The sequence below is a fragment of the Pan troglodytes genome, chromosome 12 (genome assembly GCF_028858775.2).
Source record: "Pan troglodytes isolate AG18354 chromosome 12, NHGRI_mPanTro3-v2.0_pri, whole genome shotgun sequence".
In the NCBI taxonomy this organism is placed as follows: Eukaryota; Metazoa; Chordata; class Mammalia; order Primates; family Hominidae; genus Pan; species Pan troglodytes.
In genome coordinates, this window is record NC_072410.2 from 20,471,411 (window position 1) to 20,491,807 (window position 20,397).

Sequence of the window (20,397 nt, forward strand, 5' to 3'; positions counted from 1 at the left end):
GGCTCCCACCTGGGACAACTGCTTTGCAACAAGTGAAGAAATAAAAATAAAATTAGAAAGCATAAAGATTGAGAAGAAAGAATTAAAACTACTGGTTTTAACAGACAGCATAATTATATGTAGACCAACTTTAGAAATCTACAAAAAAAAAAACTACTGGAAATATTAAGTTTATCAAGATCATGGAATATAAAAATCAATAGCAATTCTATATATTAGAGATGGAAACTTGAAAAGTGAAGTTTGTTAAAAATGCCATTTACCATAGCATTTAAAAATCAAAATACCAAAGTATAAATTCATTGAATAATATATGAGATATCTTCTGTGAAAACTACAAAATATTGCTAACAGAGATGAAACATCTAAGTAATAAAGGGATATACCACGTTTACGGATTGGAAGACTTAAGACATCTATTCTCCACACTGTATATTTTTAGACTCTATATATTACAGAATCTATATATTTAATACAATTCAATCCAAATCCCAGGAAAATTTTTCAAAGAAATTAAGAAACTGTTTCTAAAATTCATAGGAAAATGCAAATAATCTAGGATTGTCCGGACAGAGACGAAGTTTTGCTCTTGTTGCCCAGGCTGGAGTGAGTGCAATGACGCGATCTCGGCTCACTGCAACCTCCGCCTCCCGGGTTCAAGCGATTCTCCTGCCTCAGCCTCTGGAGTAGCTGGGATTAGAGGCATGCACTATCACGCCTGGCTACTTTTGTATTTTTAGTAGAGACGGGGTTTCTCCGTGTTGGTCAGGCTGGTTTTGAACTCTCGACCTCAGGTGATCCGCCCATTTCGGCCTCCCTAAGTGTTGAAATTACAGGGGTGAGCCACCTGCCCGGCCTGTCTGGGCAATCTTGACAAAGATGAACAAAGTTGAGAGACTTATACTGACTTGAGGATTTATAATAAGGCAATAGTAATTATGGCAATGTGATATTCACAGAAACATACAAACATACAAAATAGAAAGTAGACTAATAGATCCACACATATCTAGTCAATTGATTTTTTTAACAAAGCACCATGTCAATTCAGTGGGGAAAAAACAGTCTTTCACAAACATTGCTGGAACAGCTGGGTACCTCTACAGAAGAAGCAGCAGCAGAAAAAAGTACTTTGTCCTTGCCTTGTTCTATATACAAGTATCAATTCACAATAGACCATGGACCTAAACATAAAAGCTAGAACCGTAAATATTTCATAAAAATACAGAGAAGACCCTTGAACAGGCAGAAAATAAATAAATAAATCATGCCCTTGGACAGGCAAAAAAAAAAAAAAAATTCTTAGCTAGGACACAAAAAACAATAGCCATTTGGGACACATCGATTAATTGGACATCACCAAAATTAAAAATGTCTACTAAACAAAGACATCACTTAAAACTGAATAGATAACCCTGGAAACATTCTCACTTTACATCTATCTGGCAAAGAACTTGCATCCACAATACGTAAATAATTCCTACACATCAACAATATAAAAAGAAATACAATTTAAATAAGGCAAAATATTTTGCCTTCACTAAAAAATATATACGAATGGCCAATGAAAACATGAAAAGGGCTCATCATCATTAGTCGGGGAACTTCAGGTTAAGACCATGGTGATCTTCATCTAACACCTGTGAAAATTATTAAAATATAAAGAAACTTGACAACACCAATTATTGGTGAGGCAATGAAGCAGCGGAGCTCTCATACACAACTGGTGGGAATGGAAAGTAGTACAATTAGTTTGCGAAACAATGTATAAGTTTCTCTGAAAGTTAAATATGCACCTACCCTATGACCACTCTTAAGTGTCAAAATAAAATTGTAAGTCCACAAGTATGTTCATAGGAGACACTGTCTCAAATACATATATATAAAATACTATATATAAAATATTCTATATAAAATATATATTATATTATATATAATATTCTATATAAAACATATGTTATATTATTTATATAGAATACTATATATTATATATAATACTATATTCTATATACTATATATAGAATATGTATAATTTATACTATATAATATTATATATGATGTATATATAAAATTTATATATATTATATATAAAATTATATATTTTATATATAATATATGTTATATAATATTATATATGTTATACATTTCATATATAATATTATATATCATATTATATATTTTATATACAATATGATATATAATATAATTTATATATTATATATTATATATGATTATTACATAAATTATACAAATATAAATGATATATTTATATGTAATTATCATATAAATTATTATATAATTAATAATTACATATAAATATATCATTTATATTTATATAATTAATATAATCATCATATATAAAGATATAATATATAAATTATATTATATATCATATTGTATATAAAATATATAATATGATATATAATATTATATATGAAATGTATTATATATAATATTATATATTATATATACAATATATAATATTATATATAATATTATATATAAATTTTATATATATAAAATATATATCATATATAATATAATATATAATATTATATATCATATATAATATAATATATAATATTATATATTATATATAATTGTATATATAATATAATTACTATTATTAATAATAATAATATTTAATAATTATATATTATATATTATAGATTATATATCATATTATATGTTATATATTATATTATATATTATATAAATATACATAATATATTATATATATTTATATTACATAAAATATATAATATATTATATATATTTATATTATATAAAATATATCATATATTATATATTATATATATTATATAAAATATATCATATATTATATATTATATATATTATATAAAATATATAATATGTTATATATAATATTATATTATATAAAATATATAATATATTATATATAATATTATATTATATAAAATATATAATATATTATATATAATATTATATTATATAAAATATATAATATATTATATATAATATTATATTATATAAAATATATAATTATTAATTATATATAATTAATAATTATATATATTATATTATATTTAAAATGTTATATAAAAATCTTATATATAAAATATTATGTATTATATATTAAATAATATTATTTTTATATGTTATATATTATACATTATTAGATATTCTGTTATATTTTATATAGTTATATATATAATTATATACACATTTTATATATTATATATTATATAATATTATATATTATATAATATAATATATAATATTATATAATATTATATATAATATTATATATTATATAATATTATATATAAAATATTATATATATAAAAAATAAAGAAAATCTGGCATGTTGGGAACAAGATTTACAACTGACATTCTGCCTGAGGGAATCAGAATGTTCCTCAAGATGACGTGAAAATCTACTGTCGAATGATTAATTTGCTATTCAGATTATTGACAAAGAATGAGGAGAAACAAAGCAAGACAGAGAGAGAGGAAAAAAGAGTAGTGAAAACATCCCACACCACAGTGAAGACAGGCAAGCAAAAGGGAAAAGGGAAGAAAATGGTGGCTGGAGTATGGTGGAGGATTGAGGAGAAAAATTTCTGGCCATTTTGCATCCACCCAGAAGCAGGGAAATGGAAGGAAAGTTACCAGATGAAACCTGAGGCCTGAATCCCTTTAATATTCCTGCTCCTCATACTTCAGTGCAGGGGCATAAGCCAGCTAGGAGAAGTCAGGAAAGCTTCAAACTCAGATGCCTTTGCACATCACAGCAGGCACTATTGCTTCTGGGCAGCCAAGGGAGTCAAACTAGAGGCCTTTCTGGGAATTTTGCTTGGCACAGGCATTTGGTACCTCACGTGCTTCCAGAATTTGGAATTCAGCGACCTTTTATTGGCAATGTGGTCCTCCCTCCACTTGATGGTCCCCTGTACTTTCATAAGATGCCGGAGGGAGTCCTGAAGCGCCTCAGCCTGCAGCATGTCCAGCTCGCTCAGAGCCTCCATCTCAATAAGTATCACCTTGGCGTCGTTCTGGATGAGGGCACAGTGCAGGGCAACCTCCTGCTCGTAGGCAAACTCCTTGTTGTGAGTGATCTGAGGGGTCAGGATGAAAATGTGCCGCCTGCTCTTTCGTATGTTGGTTTCCACTGCAGTGACTACATCTAGTCATACAAGAAATAGATCAGATTTCCTATCAGTCTAATGCTTTAAACATAAACATCCTGAACATTTAAAAGTCTTATTGTTATAATCTGGTGTGAGATTCTCTGACATCAAGTCACTTACTCAGAGAAGTGGAAATATGTGTGGATAGAGAACCCGTTTTGTTCTTTGTGTTCCTTTCATTTGTGAGAATATCAGCCCCAATGTCCTCTTTTTATTTCCCAGGTAGCTTAGTCTTAACTAAAACAGAGTCCTTCCAAGTAAATGGGAATGTAAAGATATTTAGTCTATTGTTGCATTAGAGACTTAGAATTCTGGTTCATTCTTCTTAGAATACATATTATCTTCTTAGAATATTTGCTTATATGTTTTTCAATGGCTTAAAATTTTAACTCACATATTAAAAAGCACAAACTCAGGAAGCTTTGCCCCTCAAAATTGTCCAAAGTCTCTAGGAAAGTAAGTCCTGACTTTACTTCACCCCCATTAATCTCTGTTGTAGAAACTGATTTGATCCAAACTAGAAAAATCTCAAGGGACAATAGATCCCCTTTCCCATTTGGTGTTTATACAGCGTAGACGCCATGGTGATTCCAATTAGCTCTGGGTGGACTCAGAAAGAACATGAAATACCCAGTCCTCACTGCAACAGGAGAAAGCACAACCGTGAAGAAAACAATCCAAGATATTCTCACAGACGGGTGTCTGAGGGATTGCAGATGCATGAGGCAGGCCAGCTGAGAAGAGGTGCTCCCAGAGGGAGAAGCACAGCTGCTCCAGAAGCCCCACGTGGAGAGGCAGGTACATGACCACCCTCTGACCTCCTGCCAGTGCCTCCCATTGGCCAAACCCAGCCTGGAGCAGAGGACAAGGGTGCAATGGATTCCATGATGATCAGCCACCCAGGGCCACTGGATGGAGTGGTGGTGCAGAGAGGATTTTGATGGGGCAAATGCAAGATAAGTTGCATGAGACTATAGACAGTACCTTAGTCAGTCATGAACTTTCCTAAGTGAAGAGTGAAGTTTGGTGTTGTTGGGTTTCATTTCTTTTGGTTGAGGAAAGGTCAGAGGACATGCATTGACAGAGGGAAGTAGAAAACCATTCCAGATTAGTATGTTGTCACACATTGAAGGCAGCACAAGCTTGAGTGTGAGAGAGCTAGCACCTGGGTTTGGCTGAGGAGAAGTGTAACTAGAACTTAGGTGGATGGACTGAGAAAGAAGAGGTGAAGAGCTTGTGGCCAGATGTGGCACATTGTTGAGCTCACAAACAACTGGAGTCCCTGCAGGTTCTTCAGTACATTTGTAATATGAAAAGAGTGTTTGAGAGCATTACTCATTACTTCTACCTGCATGGGTGGCCAGTGGGAAAATGGGGGAAGAAGAGAGCCTCGAGAGAAGAAATGCATTCGATTCTCCTAAATTGTATCTTTCACAAGTCTCTTGAGCCGTTATTGAGGCTATTAGCATTCCCAGATATTCCAGGGTAAACCAAAGTCACCTGTTGTTCATACCTTTACATCTATAGGCATGTGAATTCCTCTTCTTAGTAAAATGAGTTTAAAATGTAAAACTGAACATATACTTTATTATGCTTAGGCCCTTGATAGCTGAGCCCCAGTTATATTCCAAACCCTTCCTGGTCTGTGAGAAATTAGAGAAGAGTTCACAAGGAGGGTCCATAGGTACTGGACATAAATGTATGAAGGGAAGGGAAAAATAACTACTGCAATCACAAGAGTTGTGATAAAACTGTCAGAAGTATATAAAATTGGGTAGGAATATTAAGGAACAGAAGCTATAGTTCTTTTTGTTCTGGTGAGAATATAAATTTGCAAATGTGTCACCAACATGAAGAAAGTCATGAAGACTCTCTGAGTACTTTTAAGGTATTTCAGCTAGTGCCTATGGCTACCAGAACAAAATTCGTCAATTTTTAAGTCCTCTTTCAAATCTTATGGACAGAATTAAGAAGTGGCAGAGTTATCCTGGTGGGGGACCAAGGGAATAAAGTAGGGATGATGGTTTGCTAAGTCCTTGAAGCAAAGGACTTCTAACTCTGAATTCACACCACCAACATTACTGTGAAGATCTCATCACTGGGACAATGATGGGAGAGGGACGATTGAAGGATAAGTGTCTGCTTCTGGATAAATATTTAAAGTTCTGGTCTTAAGGCCTGTGGTAGTAAATGCAATTCATTTTCCAATGCAGGGATAAGGCCACCTAGTTCACAGCCTTTAATAAGCATGAATTTCTGTCCCTAATGTATGTCAATAGCTTTACCTTCTCCAGGTAGCATATCTCTCCCATAAATGCATAAGGTATAGCCAAATTTATTTTCAAGAACGTCAGGCAGAATCTGGTGAACAAAGTGCTCTACACGACTGGCCCCATCTGTACTGGATTTGTAGTTCCGTGGGTAGATAACATAAGCATCATAGAGCTTTCCATCTGAAAATGAAAACAAGAAGTACAACTTCTTACTTGATTCTAAAAATTCTCACTGGACTCTTCAAAGACATTCCTCTCCAAGTTTTATGGCTGTTGGTGAATGTATGTCATCCTCCAAAATATTCTAGACTCAAGAGATGTTGACGGCAAACCACTGCCACAAAACACTATCAGGAAATAACAGTCTTCATCCCAAAGTGTTTCTCCTTTTTACTGTCACAGACTAAATAACAAAAAAGTGGACAAGAACCTGTCCATCTCATCAATTTTGATTAATAATCTATGAATAAGGGGGCCTTCTGTGCTGAATAGACTTTGGTTTCATCTTTGGTTTCCCCATACTCCCCTGGGGAAGTGAAAAAATTTAAAGCTAATAGTAGCAAGGGCATAGAATTTTTTAAGGGATCTGAATTTTCCACAGATCAAACAATGAGCTCCTACTTCAGTCAACTGTTTGAAAAATGCAACATGTATCTGCCTCCAAATGAAAGCATGAAGTTTGCATCTAGCAGGCAGAACTGACTCCTTTCATGCACATGCTTGTGTGCCTGGGTTAGACTTTACGGATCAGGGTTTCAGGTAGAACACACATGCTTTCCGATAGACCTTTCTAACCTGCTCACATCTGGAAAACAGGAACAATTTTGCTACTGTGTTTAACTTCATAATGTCTTACCAATACATTATGAAATTTACACCTTTCTGGGCTTGGGGCAGATTCTGTTATTGGGAACTCAGTAGGAATAGCAATCCTATCGGGGAAGAAAAGTGAGCTGTTGAGATGGATCTCAGGACCATGAGGATTTACATAGCAGGATGGAAAATGGCCTCTAAGAAAATCCAAAAACACAACTCACTGATAACAGATTAGCAAGCAAAATGGAATCTGGGCTTAGCAGCCTAGCTACTGAAAGATTAATAGACAAGTAACCAACAGTTATTATGGGACTTTTTCTTTGGGAGAAAAACTTGGTATTTGCCACTTACCATTCCTAGTCTTGTAAGGTTTAGCTATGTCTCTCCAGAGCAGAGTGGCCTCAATCCAGAACATTTTTAGGATGATAACCAGGACATTGATTAGCATTAAAAATACACTACATACTGCAATTATGCAGTAGGTGCTATGATGATCAACTATTCAAAAGAAAGAAAAAGATTATTATTACTACTGAAACAAGATATAATAAACTGATACATGGATGCTGGCTTCCCTTGGGAGTACAAGAATTTCACATAAGATATACCCACTGGGAATTTTCATGGCTGCTTTAAGTACCAGGACAGTCACATTTATTGAGCCTCTACAACACATCAGGCTAAGCATTATAGGGAATTCTCAAAGGCAAAAGAGGCAGAGAGACACTTGTCAACTTAACTAAGATGGGAGGCAAAAGCATGATTTTTGCTGGCAGAGGAGTTTAGAAGGAGAGCTTGCTCCATGCAGGACTGGGAAAGGGAGCCTTCCTGGAGGAGGAGGAGGCCTCTGAAAGATGAGTAGGATTCAGGGAGATGCAAAAAAGGAAATGCCCACCTGGGCAGAGAGAATACCATAAGCCTAAGTGCAGAGAGGAAGTGTGTTTTCTGAGGAAGTGGAATAACCCAGTTTGGGGAATTGGTGGAAGATATGATTAGAAAGTTTGGTCAGGGCCAGGTTCTGTCCAGACTTGAAACCCCAACTAAGGCAGATTGCCTTCTTCTGAAGGTCACAGGAGCACTGGAGACTTGAGTGGTTTTCCCAAGAGATTAATCTGATGGTAGCAGAAAGTTTGTTTCTGTGGAAAGAAACTATGGGCACTCAGAGAAGAATGGAGTGTGGTACTTGGGTTGCAAGATGCAGAGGGTTGTAACTCATGCAATAATGAGAAAGGAACGGACAAGGTGCTGTCAGGGCATTAAGGAGAAGGCATCAACAGGTCTGAGAGACTCGTTGCCTCTAAGGGCTTGGCAGTGTGGGAGGTAGGAGAAGAAGCAAGAGTCACCTAAGTGGCTAAAGCATCTTTGATAAAGAATTCAAAAGTCAAATTACTAAGTTCTAGGTCCTACTCATAGCCCATACTTCTCTCATGGTGAACATTACTCAACCAACCCAGAAATTTTTCCTAGTACTCCTTGCTTCACAAAATGCAGATGCAACATGCATATGCACTGATGAATGTGAGAAGAATCTCAAATGAGATTTGCTGATACGGTTCTTTTCCGTCTTAAGTCTCCATGCATGGGCTCCCAGTTTTAAGGTAGAAAAATCACTGGCCCATATTCACGAATTCCTCCACAACCTCTAATAGTTTATCAGTTCTCTCAGTGACCAGCAGTATGGAATCAAGAATTATCAAGGTGATGTGACACAAAATTGGGGGGAAAAAGTGAAAATTGACAAAGAGCTTACTGTCATCAGGTTAAATAATGAAAACTCCGTAAGTAAATCGTTTCAACAGGATTCCTTTCCAGGTCACTCTCTCTCTAAAAACCTCAGCTGGATGCACAGAGGAATGTGTACTTCCTGTGGGGGTTACTGGGAAGTAACCATGCCATTGGCTGGACGCTTCCAAGTAGAGGAAAGAAGTTGATCCAAGACATCAGAGGAAGTCTTCATAAGTGTGAATTATTTTATAAAAGTATAAGTAATCCAGGTATGTGATGACAAAACATTACTTTCTGTATACACATATAGCTAGGAAAATGCTGGCTGTGTTTGAATCCTTGCTCCATAACTGTAGTATTTCGCAAGTTATTCAACTTTCTTTGTCTTTTACTTTGAAGTATTGAGAAAATAAATGAGAAAGTTAAATGTAAAATAAGTAGATAAGTCCTTGTACATAGGAAATAATGAATAAATGTGTATTATTATTATTATGAGCATCAAATATGTATTTAGTAATAGTTAATAAAATGGAGACATAGGCCTTTCAAGTTTTTGTTCTCTTAAATTCAAGAAATGCTATAATTTCAGAAATAAAAAAGAATTCATCATGACAACTCAATAGCAGTAGTAATAATTTGTGTTTAATTTATACAGTTGCTGAAACAGAGTGTAACCATGTTGATTTAAAGAAAAACAGGTGAAATACAAATAAGCTAGAAAGAGCAAAATCATTAAACACCTGTAACACGAAGATAATTCAAACACATAGGTAACCAGGGACACTGATCAATGATAACGTAGCAAAGCAGGAGGACACAAGGGCAGTGTGGGTGGGCAGGCTGGATGGATGGCTGCAGGGTCTACTGGGCCCACCACCACCCCAAGCATGGCCCTCACATAGCACCTTGATGGGGTCCACAGCCTTCCTGGGGTGCCACACTTATCACTGGCAGACACCAGAGACCCACAGAACACTACGGCACTTATAGCCATCTACATGAGTTATGATTCTGTTTATTTTATGAAAAACTTACAAATCAGGGGTTAAAGTCAAAATTAAAACCAGAAAAACCCCACATACCACTTCAGGCAGAGACCTGCCACGATTACACCATATTGGGGACCCGCTGTCCCCACACCCCTATCCTTTCTCCTCCTGTTGTGCCTCTCTGTGTGTATCTGGATGAATCCTAACCATACCACACACATGGGTGGGAACTCAGGGTTTAACACTTTCTTTGGCTATTTGACAAGCACATTAAACAATTTCTACATGGTTGTACAGCCCCTGAGGAGTGATGAGTGTAAAAATATATTTCTCTCTTTCCTTCCTTTTATACGGGATACAATGCTTCATATAGTAAACAGGATGTCTTTGCCTGGATATGTGAAGAACAAGTGAGGAAACTGGCAAGTGCTCAGGAGTGAAATGCTTGGAAAGCTGTTTTCCAAGACAACATTGCATTCAGAGACACACCAAGGGAGTGGGGAGAAGGATCAGTCCACCTCTGTGGGAGGAGCACTTCATCTCTGATGTTTCACATTGTCTGGGCATAGTGATGATAAAAAGCACAATGACTTGTAGACAGCTTTATCACTGTTTTGAAAACTCTGTAGACAACATATCCCCTTCTTGCCTGCACCCAGGAAGGATCACTCTCTCCACCCTGCTTTGGCTATTTGTGATGCCACCAATTATTTATATATAAAAAAGAATGTTACATTTTTAAAAGATTATATAGCGTCTGAAATTAACCCAATAAAGATTCATCAGTTTCACGTTGTCCTTTTATTGTGTCAAATTATAATGATATCGTTAAAATCCTGCTAGATTCAGAAAAAACTGTAGGGAAGCAATAAACAATTTGACTTTCCAAATGATGAGGAAAGTTATTGAATTTACCAAACATAAATATAAAAATAGTATTTTGTTGTATAATTAAGACTTACAGCTAGAGAAGTAGAAATGTACACAAAAAAACATTTGGTATCAATAATTTGGTTGTGCATTCATTTATTCAGCCAACAAATATTTAGCTGAGCACTGGCTAGCTGCCAGGTATTGCACTAAGGACCCAAAGATGGATGAGATAATGTCCCTGCCCTCATGGAGCTTGCAGTCGTGTTGAGCAGACTGTCAAACAGATTTAGGTAAGGCAATGTGACCAGTGCTATGATACAAACAGGATGCTACAAGAGTACTTGGAAAGTGTGTATACTGCAAACTGAGGGCCAAGAAAGGCTCCCTGGAATAGGTGGTACCTGAATTACATGGTGAATAACAGATGCAATAAAGAAATGGGCTGAGCTACCAGACTTCCCAGGTGTTCCATGTACCTTAAACACTTTATAAAGTTTAACAATGATAATGTGTGTGATATGGTTTGGGTCTGTGTTCCTGCCCAAATCTCATGCTGAATGGTAATCCCCAGTATTCGAGGTGGAGCCTGGTGGGAGGTGATTGGATCATGGGGGTGAGTTCATCATGAATGGTTTAGCACCATCCCCTTGATGCTGTCCTTGCAATAGTGAGTGACTTCTCATGAGATCTGGCTGTTGAAGTGTGGCACCTCTCTCGCGCTCCTGCTTTTACTGTTTGAAGTGCCTGCCTTTGCTTTGCCTTCTGCCATGAGTAAAGCTCCTGAGGTGTCCCCAGAAGCAGATGCCGCCATGCTTCCCATACAGCCTGCAGAACCGTGAGCCAATTAAACCTCTTTTCATATAAATCACCCAGTCTCAGGTATTTCTTTATATCAATGCAAGAATGGCCTAACAAATGTCTTATTATAAAGTAGCACCTAGGATTTTCTCACTGAAATGGCAGTAGTTTGATACTTCCCCTTTTTGTTCACTTTACCACCCTCGCTAACAAAATGAGTGTTCATTATGACCAGAAAAAGGTATAGAAGGGACCATGCTTACAACATGTAATACAAGTTATAAAAGAGCACAAAAGAACACGTTCAGTTTACGGTTGTTGGTGCATTTTCTTTCACATACAGTGAGACAGAGGGAGTTCATAAAGTTAGAAAACAAGGATGACCAAAGAAGCAGCTGAGTGTTCTAGACAAACCAACGATAGGAGGGAGTGGGGGAGGACGAGCAATTTAAGCCGCAGAGAAGCTCCCAGCAAACAGGAACAGTCTACAAAGAGCAGATAGCAAACAACATCCGGAAGAAGAGAAGCACATTTTACGGCACAGGCCATTCCCATTGTCTTGATGGATCTCTTGGAACCACACTCCATTCTGCTTACACTTGCTAGAGAAAGTTCAGGTGACCAAAGTCTCAGAAACACTCCTTACTTGGATTTTTCCTACTTAGCCTTACGGTGTGCCTTCTCAAGCCATGCAAATTCAGGGCCAGACAGTCGTACTGCAGCAATAAATCCTCTTCCTTCACGTCAGCTATTCTTAAAACCATGTCTAGACAAGCCAGCCCATTGCTGAAACTAAGAAAGCAACCTGTTACTTTTAATGCCTACTTTGCAGGTGCAAACCATGTGCAAGGGGAAGAGGATGGTTCTCTTCAATATAAAAATACCTTTGATTTTGCCCTTCCTCTTGTTGAATTCTTGGTTCACCAAAGTCTGTAATTTTTGTTCCATTAAGCTGCCACAGGACGGCAGCCAAGAACTGAGTGCCTTTTCCAAAACAAGCAGAGCAAGTTAGGTTTGCGTTTTTTCCTAGAGGGGAGTAAGGACATTCACCAATAAAATTAACTTCTGCGACTGGCATTTTATCCCATTTAATGTAAAAAAAACCTTACTGAACACTTGGTATGCACCCCACCAGGACCTCCCTCCCTCATCTCTAGCACCTTCCTCTTTCTATGTCCTCTCTTGCCTCCTCCCTGCTTCCATTACCTTCATTCACCCAGCTGGGTTTGAAGCTCAGCTCCCACTATGTTCTCATCTGCATGGGAAACTAACAAGGCCAATGATTCTGCCTTCACCAACCCCACATTATAAAGGATTTCTAGTAAAAGGATTGCCCTCTACTAGAAATTAGAGTTTCTTTCCAACTGCCCTCTTCCACATCTTTCTACAGAACTCTCTTCATCTCTCCATAAGCTACTTTGAAGATAAACATGTTTTACCGGATCTGGCTACCATTGCCCAGAATGAACACCCTGCAGGTCTCCATCCCAAGCTCTGGGATAGAGATGAAGATGAAATTAGATGCATACATGAAAGCATCATGAATTACAAAGTACAATAAACAAATGTAAACACTGCAATTGCTGTGTCCCTGTTCCCAATATTAGCAAAGGCTTGGGGCAGGTGCTTCCAGGGATGTCACCTCACTTACTCCTCAAGGTTCCTTATGCTAATTGCCTGACCCCTGCTAAGGGAATTCAGAACAGGGGTCATAGGGAAGGATTTTTCCAGGCAATATTTACAGCATTCTGATAAATTTTCTTACCAATTTCCACTTCCTTTATTTCATTGTGTGCAGGGGCTCCGATTACTGGAAACAGAGAAAAGCCTTGCTCATCTTAAAGACAAAAAGAAATATAAATATTAGGAGAGCATTGAATGCTAGTCAATATAAAGCTTGTATTTTCATGTTTCTATTCTATTTCATAGCAATGTTTTTCAAGTTCTTCTGACAATAACCCATAATGACAAACACACACACACACACACACACACACGAAACAGAAAGGCACTTAAATAAAACTTTCTTTTATTACCTATGATGCTCTTTAATATCTTTATTCTCTGATATCACTTAAACAAATGCAGGTCCAACCCATAAAACTAATTACATGACCTAGTAGTTGTTAGAAAACTACTCTTCTACAGAATAAGAATAAGACTACAGAGAAGATTTCAAAAGACCCAGGAAAACAATAAATGGATGAGTCCACAGATTTGCTCGCAGTTCTCCACTAGGGTGGCCCATCCTCAGTGAAATCTTCCCCGTACAGAATTCTGACTCCTGTGACCACTAAGGCTGAAAGACGGGCAGTGCTTGTGGAGCACTGCTGCAATCCTCCATCCCTTCATGCTCATTTATTTAATGACAGTGTGATTAAGGACCACTGTAAGGGTTGATATTAAACAGGAAGAGGCACTGATAGGAATGTGGTCTGGTGATGCTTATTTTACAGCGGTGGAGTATTGAAAAACTCCAAAAATTTGTCTCCAATATTGCTTTGCCCTGAAAAAACTGTCATACGTAAAGGGGCTATTACATCTACGTCTGTAGATCGACTTGTGCTAAGGAGACCCCAATCCTTTGTAGATTGATAAGCTATGATTGTGAAATCTTTCCCTTAAATAAGCTTTTATAAAATTTAAAATAACTTGGAAAACACATTTTTAGAATGAAGTGACCTACTCAAGGCCATTGATGATGTTGAAAGTATTGCAAACAAAGATTAAAAACCACTCGACAACATTTATGTACACCATAGTATACCATCACAAAGCCTCTCATTAAACTTTGAATCCAATGAGTATTACTAAAGATTAAGTTCTTTTTTAAATTGCAGAAACTCTGACACCAAACTAGAAAAAAGAAAAAGCTGGTTTTGCTCTCCAAATAGTTGTATTTCCATTCAAAAAAAGTAAATTAAGTTAGCATTCAGATTGCTTTATCTTTGGAAAATTAAGTCACAAAAAAAGAATAAAGAACAGATGTGGCTTTGAATTAGTAATGTAATTTCCCCCTGAAATTTCTTAAATCTTGATAGTGTGTTCAGAAAACCTCTTTGCGTCATAGTTCAGAATGTATAAGATAAGATGGAGCAGGAGGAAGTAAAGGGAGGAGGGAGAAGTGCAAGTAACCCAACCAGAAGGGCACCGCTGTTCCCATTTCGACTTCTTTCACGTAGTATTCTATCTCATTCATGTCAGTAGCTTACCCTTGACCGTGAAGGACCTGGTCGCCGTCACACTATAATTGGCTCCATTTTCATTGTGTATAAATTTACAGGTGTAATCACCTGCGTCCTCAGTCATCACATTATCAATGACCAAAAATGACTTGTGCGCCCTGTACCTTGATCCTTGAAGAGCCTGACAATTCTGAAATAAGAAATTCCATTTCCTTCTCAGTAATTCTTCACTTTTATTTATTTATCTGTTGACAGAATGTTTGTTGCCTAGGCTGGAGTGAGTGGTGCAATCTGGGCTCGCTGTAACCTCTGCCTTCTAGGTTCAAGTGATTTTCATACCTCACCCTCCCAAGCTGCTGGGATTACAGGTGTGTGCCACCACACCCAGCTGATTTTTATATTTTTAGTAGAGATGGGGTTTCCTCATGTTGGCCAGGCTGGTCTCGAACTCCTGGCCTCAAGTGATCTGCCTGCCTTGGCCTCCCAAAGTGCTGGGATTACAGGCATGAGCCACTGTGCCCGGCCACTTGTGTCTATTTTAATTGTGTAATTTTCATCTATTTCCTTCCAAATTTCTTCTTACCTTAAACCACTCAAGAGGTGCTGTCCAATTGTAGAGGTCAATGGTAGGACAATAAATTTTGGAATTTTTTTCTGATCCAGATACTGTTGAATACATCAAATAATCTGGAACATTGCAATCTGATTGTTTTTTATATATGGTGACATTCGCATATCCAGTCCTATTGAATGTGGGACTGTTAAAATAAGTCAGACAATTAAAAGAGTCACTTAGCATTGTGAAATAACTTAATCTAAATTCAGCCTTTACTTAATATTGCTTTTCTTCTTAAAAACCATCAATATACATAATGGTTATTTTCTTATTTAAAAATAAACATTAAAATCTAGAGTTTAAATACTTTTTTGTTACACTTGAGCTAAAAACATAGCCCCCATAGTAGCCCTAACAATGACTTCTTCACCATTTATTCATACACTACATCTGCTGTAATGCTGTAATCCCAGTGTAATAAAGATAATTACTATTTATTCAGAGTTTACTCTGTACCAGTGATGATGATGAGCACTTTTCACACATTACCTTAGTTTATTTTCACAATAATGCTTTGAGATGAAATATATTATTACATTATATGCATTTTACAGAGAAGGAAACTGAAGGGCAGAGAAGTAACTTGCTGGCATCGCACAGTTAACTAGTGGCAGAGCATGAATTTGACACTTGTCTAGTCTCAGACCTAGGCCCTTAACTAATACTTCCTGCTTTTTGATTTAATTCATTTGACATTTTGTGTGTGCCAAATACAGCCACAAAATCAAAACATTTAACAATTTGTGAACAAAAGTAATTAATTTTTAGGCACACAATCTCATCAGCCTTCTCTGGCTTAACTTGAAGGTTAAAAGCCCCTTTTCACCTACTAGAGGCCCCCTGAGATGGAAAACATCCAGATTACTATTTTCTGTGCTAGTTTGTTCTTAATTCCAGCCAAAAGTAAGCAATTGCTCTCAGTTATCTTGGTCACTAGGAAAGCTAGGTTTTTCTCTAAGTCAGCTACAAATCAATCCCTGCAACTGTAAATCCAAATAGCTCAGAATGAGCTAGACCTCAACCTGATAGTATTCCTAGAAGTTTATCCAAATCACTTTTATACAAATCACTTTATAAATTTAACTGTTCCAGAAAGGACTAGGGAAGGAATGAAAGCAAGGGCAGCTCAGGCAATCAACCATTGAAGAAAGGGGAGCAGGGTGAAAGAAGATGGGAGCTTTCCGCATAATACCTTCTGACAATACAGGTATAAATACCAGAATCAGCAACTTCAGCTGGTAGAAACTTCAGAAGTTGGCCTGAGGCAAACACACGATTTCTTTCCTGAGTGGGAATACTTTTGTTTGTTTGTGAGTAATACCAATCCACGGTGTAACTAGGTTTTCCTTGTCTAGGACATCTTACAATTAAAGCCTCATTTTCCAGGCCCCATGATTGTTTACCTGCAAATAAAAGATATAAAGACAGTCCTGAAATGATCAAATGAAAAGATCATAATTCTTATACTCTCAATATTTTCTTCTAGGATTAAATTTAGAAGCCGGTCATATACTGTGATACCTTGGGAAAGAATAAGTAACTGATTAAGATCTCTTACGAAATGTTAATGAATTAATTTGGAGCTAAATCCCCCACAGTTATCCAATGGAAAAGCAGACTTATCTATCTAAACAAACAGTGTGTCAGTCAATAAACATCCACAACACTTCCCATGTGCAGGCACCACATTAAATTCTGCTGCATTTGAATATGTAAAGCCAAACTGATGATATATTCATTACAAAGAATTTCTTCTGATAGATTCGTAATGAAAAATGATTGTACAAAAGCAATATATTTTTCAGTTTACAATTCAACTGGAACAACTGGAAGCAAACTGCTTAAAACAAGGTAAATGTTCTTGAAATTATTTAATTTATAAAAATTTAAATTATACTTAGAAGGCAATACTTACTAAACTTTGCTGCTGTGGAATACATGAGAATTGTGAGAATTGCTAAGATCCAAAACCCCATTCTGTTTATCAATCAAGAGCAAGTATTGGTAACTGGTTGTTGAGATTACTCCAGATGAGTCACTGGCATACGACAGTGAAGGTCACCACACATGAGGCAGTTGGTGATACTCTTCAAGACTGAGTTGGGAAGAGTAGCCTATATCTCAACTGAAAAATAAATTAGACAAAACCATAAACAGAATTTTTATCAGCCATGATTTTTACTTTCTTAGCACCACCCAGGAGAATGAATCAGTCAACACATATTTATTAAGTGCAAAGAGATGTAACAACAGCAGGTTTCAGATATGCAAGCATTGCACTTATTCCTATGGAAGTTTTGGGTCATATAGCTCTCACAATGATCATGCTATTTCACAATTATCATGCTACTTCGCAGTTATATTTCACCAGTCTCATGAGAATGTCCTGAAAGAAACTAAATTAAGAAGGAAAGAATATGAGTTTCTATTTTTGAAAAAAAAAAACATAAAATTCAGTAGACTTTAGAAAATAAAATGTATCATGTGAAACCACAGACATCCACACAGGCTGGTGGCAGCATGCTCACAAAAATAACTCACAAACAGACACATGTGCAAGTAGTCATCACAAAGCAACTAAGGAGTAGCAAAATCAGAACTAGACTAAAGCATTAGCCAAGTAATTGTCCTATTCTCAACCCCAAACCCTCAAACTTTTGTTCCTGACTCAGCTTGTTCCCAGGAGTCACCAAAGGCTTTCTAAGAGTAGTTGAAGGTCTATGAATAATAATAAATACATTAATTTTTTCTTTCAGAAAAATAATCATTTACTTTCTTACTTCTTTTCTTAAAATATAAGGGGAAGAATAGAACCAACATAGAAATTTACTAACATAAGGATAAACACAATCATGAATTATGAAGACTTTTCTTATTACAAATTTTAGATAAGTAATTGATGCTTACCCAAACTGAAAGACAGAGGGGATGAACTTGGAGTCAGTGACGGAGCTAAGAATAGTTTCCAGTCTTTGTAGGTCCCTCCTCATAGACTACTCACTCTCTTCTATTTTAAAGGGGAGACACTCCTCCCATCCTGAAATTTGATTTGTGGCCAAATCTATGACTTGTTCAAAAATGCTGGTGCATCATGTACTAAGAATTCTTGATGTTGACAAATAAATATTTAAACATAAAAACAACATTGAGTAATCCTTTGAGAGGAAATAATTGAATCATTTCCTCCTATTTTAGAATCAACTTCTCAGGCTGATTAATAACTAATGCTTATTGCCTGTGCCCCGATATTAGGACACTTTCAGTTCTAAATGGTCTTGACATCAGGGACCTGGAGGCTGCCTTTCCAGATATTCCTTGACTCCTCATTTGGCAGACACCACTCAGGAAAGCTCCGCCAGCCTTGGCAGCATTGGTGCCAGGAGTTTCAAAAGCACAGGTGGGGGAGAGGAAATGCGAAGTAAGCAGCACTTTCTGGAACTTAGAAATTCTCTGTCTCGGGTCCAGAATGTGACTCCACCCCATCCCAAAACAGATTTCAGCTCCTTGGATTTAAGTCCCAGTAGGCCTCTCTGCCTGGATGAAGAAAAAAAAAAAAGGAGTTTTTCTAGAGTGCATAGAGTGCAGAGAAAGAGAAGGAGGGTGTGACTAAGAAGCTTCCCTCAAGGGGAGTGACAAAGGAAACCATAACCCTGAACTCTAGGGCTCCAGGTAAAACAAACTTGAAAAGCAAAATTTGATTTTAGCTATGCATAGTTGCGATGACCCTATCATGAGTAAACTCAACCTACATTTATAAGTCATCACATCTCAGAAGGATTCAGGAACTAATTCCAGACCAATATAATAATATAATGATAATAGCTAACTTTTCTTTAGAATGTCCTCTATGCCAGACACAGTCTAAGTGATTTACATGTATTAATTCCTTCATTCTCACACTCACCCAATGTGGCAGGTGCTATTATTATGATGCCCATTTTACAGACAAGGACACTGAGGCACAGAGCGATTAAGCAACTTGCCCATGTCACTTCACATTAAGGGGTGAAGTCAGAATTTGAACTCAAGAAGGCTGGCTCTGAAGACTAGACTAATCACAGAATCCAACTGCCACTGCTTGTGGAAGGTTCAGAAAGGAGGAGCTGCAAAAGGGAGAGTTATCAGTACGTTTTTTGAGCCAGCGTCTTTGCTCCCCATGGGGGCTGGGACTACTCTTGAATCTCTTATCTGTCAGGGTTTGTCAGCCTTTTGGCCTGTGGAGTGGCTCTGAGAGGAAGAGATACACAGTCCTTTGACCGCGGGGATATTGACCACGAGATGTTCGCCGTAAATTAGAGGAATTAGGTCTGCACATTATTATTCTTGACCTACTTGTGGAAGTCCGTTTTATCAGGATATTATTGCAGTTTGGGTGTGAGATCACAGCCAGGAGCCAGCGAGTCTGCAACGCTGCCTGCGATTCCCCAAGTGCTGAATAGGGTTTGTTCAATGAAATAACACAAACTCGGAATTCTTTTACATTTGGTATCCCAAAACATCTTTTTAAAACATGTATTAAGTTGGAGCATTCATTCTTAAACTAGGCCACGTAAGCATTAGTTTCTCAGTTTAAAAAATAAAGCTTCCATCAATTTTAACATCATAATGATGAAATTCTGCAGGAGTATTCATTAAGGTTGAACTCTTCCTATAAAATAATTCAGTTGTTCATTTGACAATTAAGACCTTTCATTCAAAGTACAATACTCTGTGGTCCTTATTAACATCACTCAAATTTTATAGATACAAATAAAAACCCAAGGATAAGACTGTTTAAGTAATTTGACAAAGTTCACCCAGTTGTGGCTGGGGTTGAAACCAGACTTGCTGAACTTCAAAGTCAAGCTTTTATCCCCCCAGTGTCAACTAAAAAAGAGAACATTCTCTATACCAGAGATTAGGGTGGTAAAGCTTTTCTTTTTATAATTTGGACTGGGTTATTAAAATAAG

The 20,397-nt window shown here is 36.8% G+C and overlaps 2 protein-coding genes across 8 annotated transcripts in view; both read right to left on the reverse strand.

Annotated features, from left to right (window-relative positions):
• The window catches only part of IL18R1 (interleukin 18 receptor 1), a 247,672-nt gene that overhangs the window by 43,690 nt on the left and 183,585 nt on the right, over positions 1-20,397 (reverse strand). The gene's annotated exons all lie outside the window — the stretch shown is intronic.
• On the reverse strand, positions 3,718-18,442 carry LOC112204154 (interleukin-1 receptor-like 1). Of its 2 annotated transcripts, XM_054678124.2 has the most exons (11): positions 18,355-18,442; positions 17,363-17,572; positions 16,640-16,850; positions 15,415-15,589; positions 14,859-15,021; positions 13,412-13,483; positions 12,531-12,672; positions 12,293-12,438; positions 7,613-7,759; positions 6,458-6,625; positions 3,718-4,168 (listed from the first exon to the last, which is right to left on the reverse strand). In XM_054678124.2, the coding sequence occupies exons 2-11, from the start codon at positions 17,421-17,423 to the stop codon at positions 3,783-3,785; spliced, it is 1,671 nt and encodes a 556-aa protein (XP_054534099.1). In that variant the 5' UTR covers positions 17,424-17,572; positions 18,355-18,442; the 3' UTR covers positions 3,718-3,782. The 2 variants fall into 2 exon arrangements, with proteins under 2 accessions (XP_054534099.1, XP_054534098.1); XM_054678123.2 differs by lacking the exons at positions 3,718-4,168; positions 6,458-6,625; positions 7,613-7,759; positions 17,363-17,572 and having other exon boundaries at positions 10,758-12,438; positions 18,355-18,423.

Excerpts from the sequence above, each read along its gene's own strand:
- LOC112204154 (XM_054678124.2), bottom strand. The coding sequence starts at position 17,423 with ATGGGGTTTTGGATCTTAGCAATTCTCACAATTCTCATGTATTCCACA. Across the intron at positions 16,851-17,362 it reads TTCCACAGCAGCAAAGTTTA|GTAAACAATCATGGGGCCTG; the intron begins GTAAGTATTGCC and ends TTTTATTTGCAG. Across the intron at positions 15,022-15,414 it reads CACCTCTTGAGTGGTTTAAG|AATTGTCAGGCTCTTCAAGG; the intron begins GTAAGAAGAAAT and ends TTCTTATTTCAG.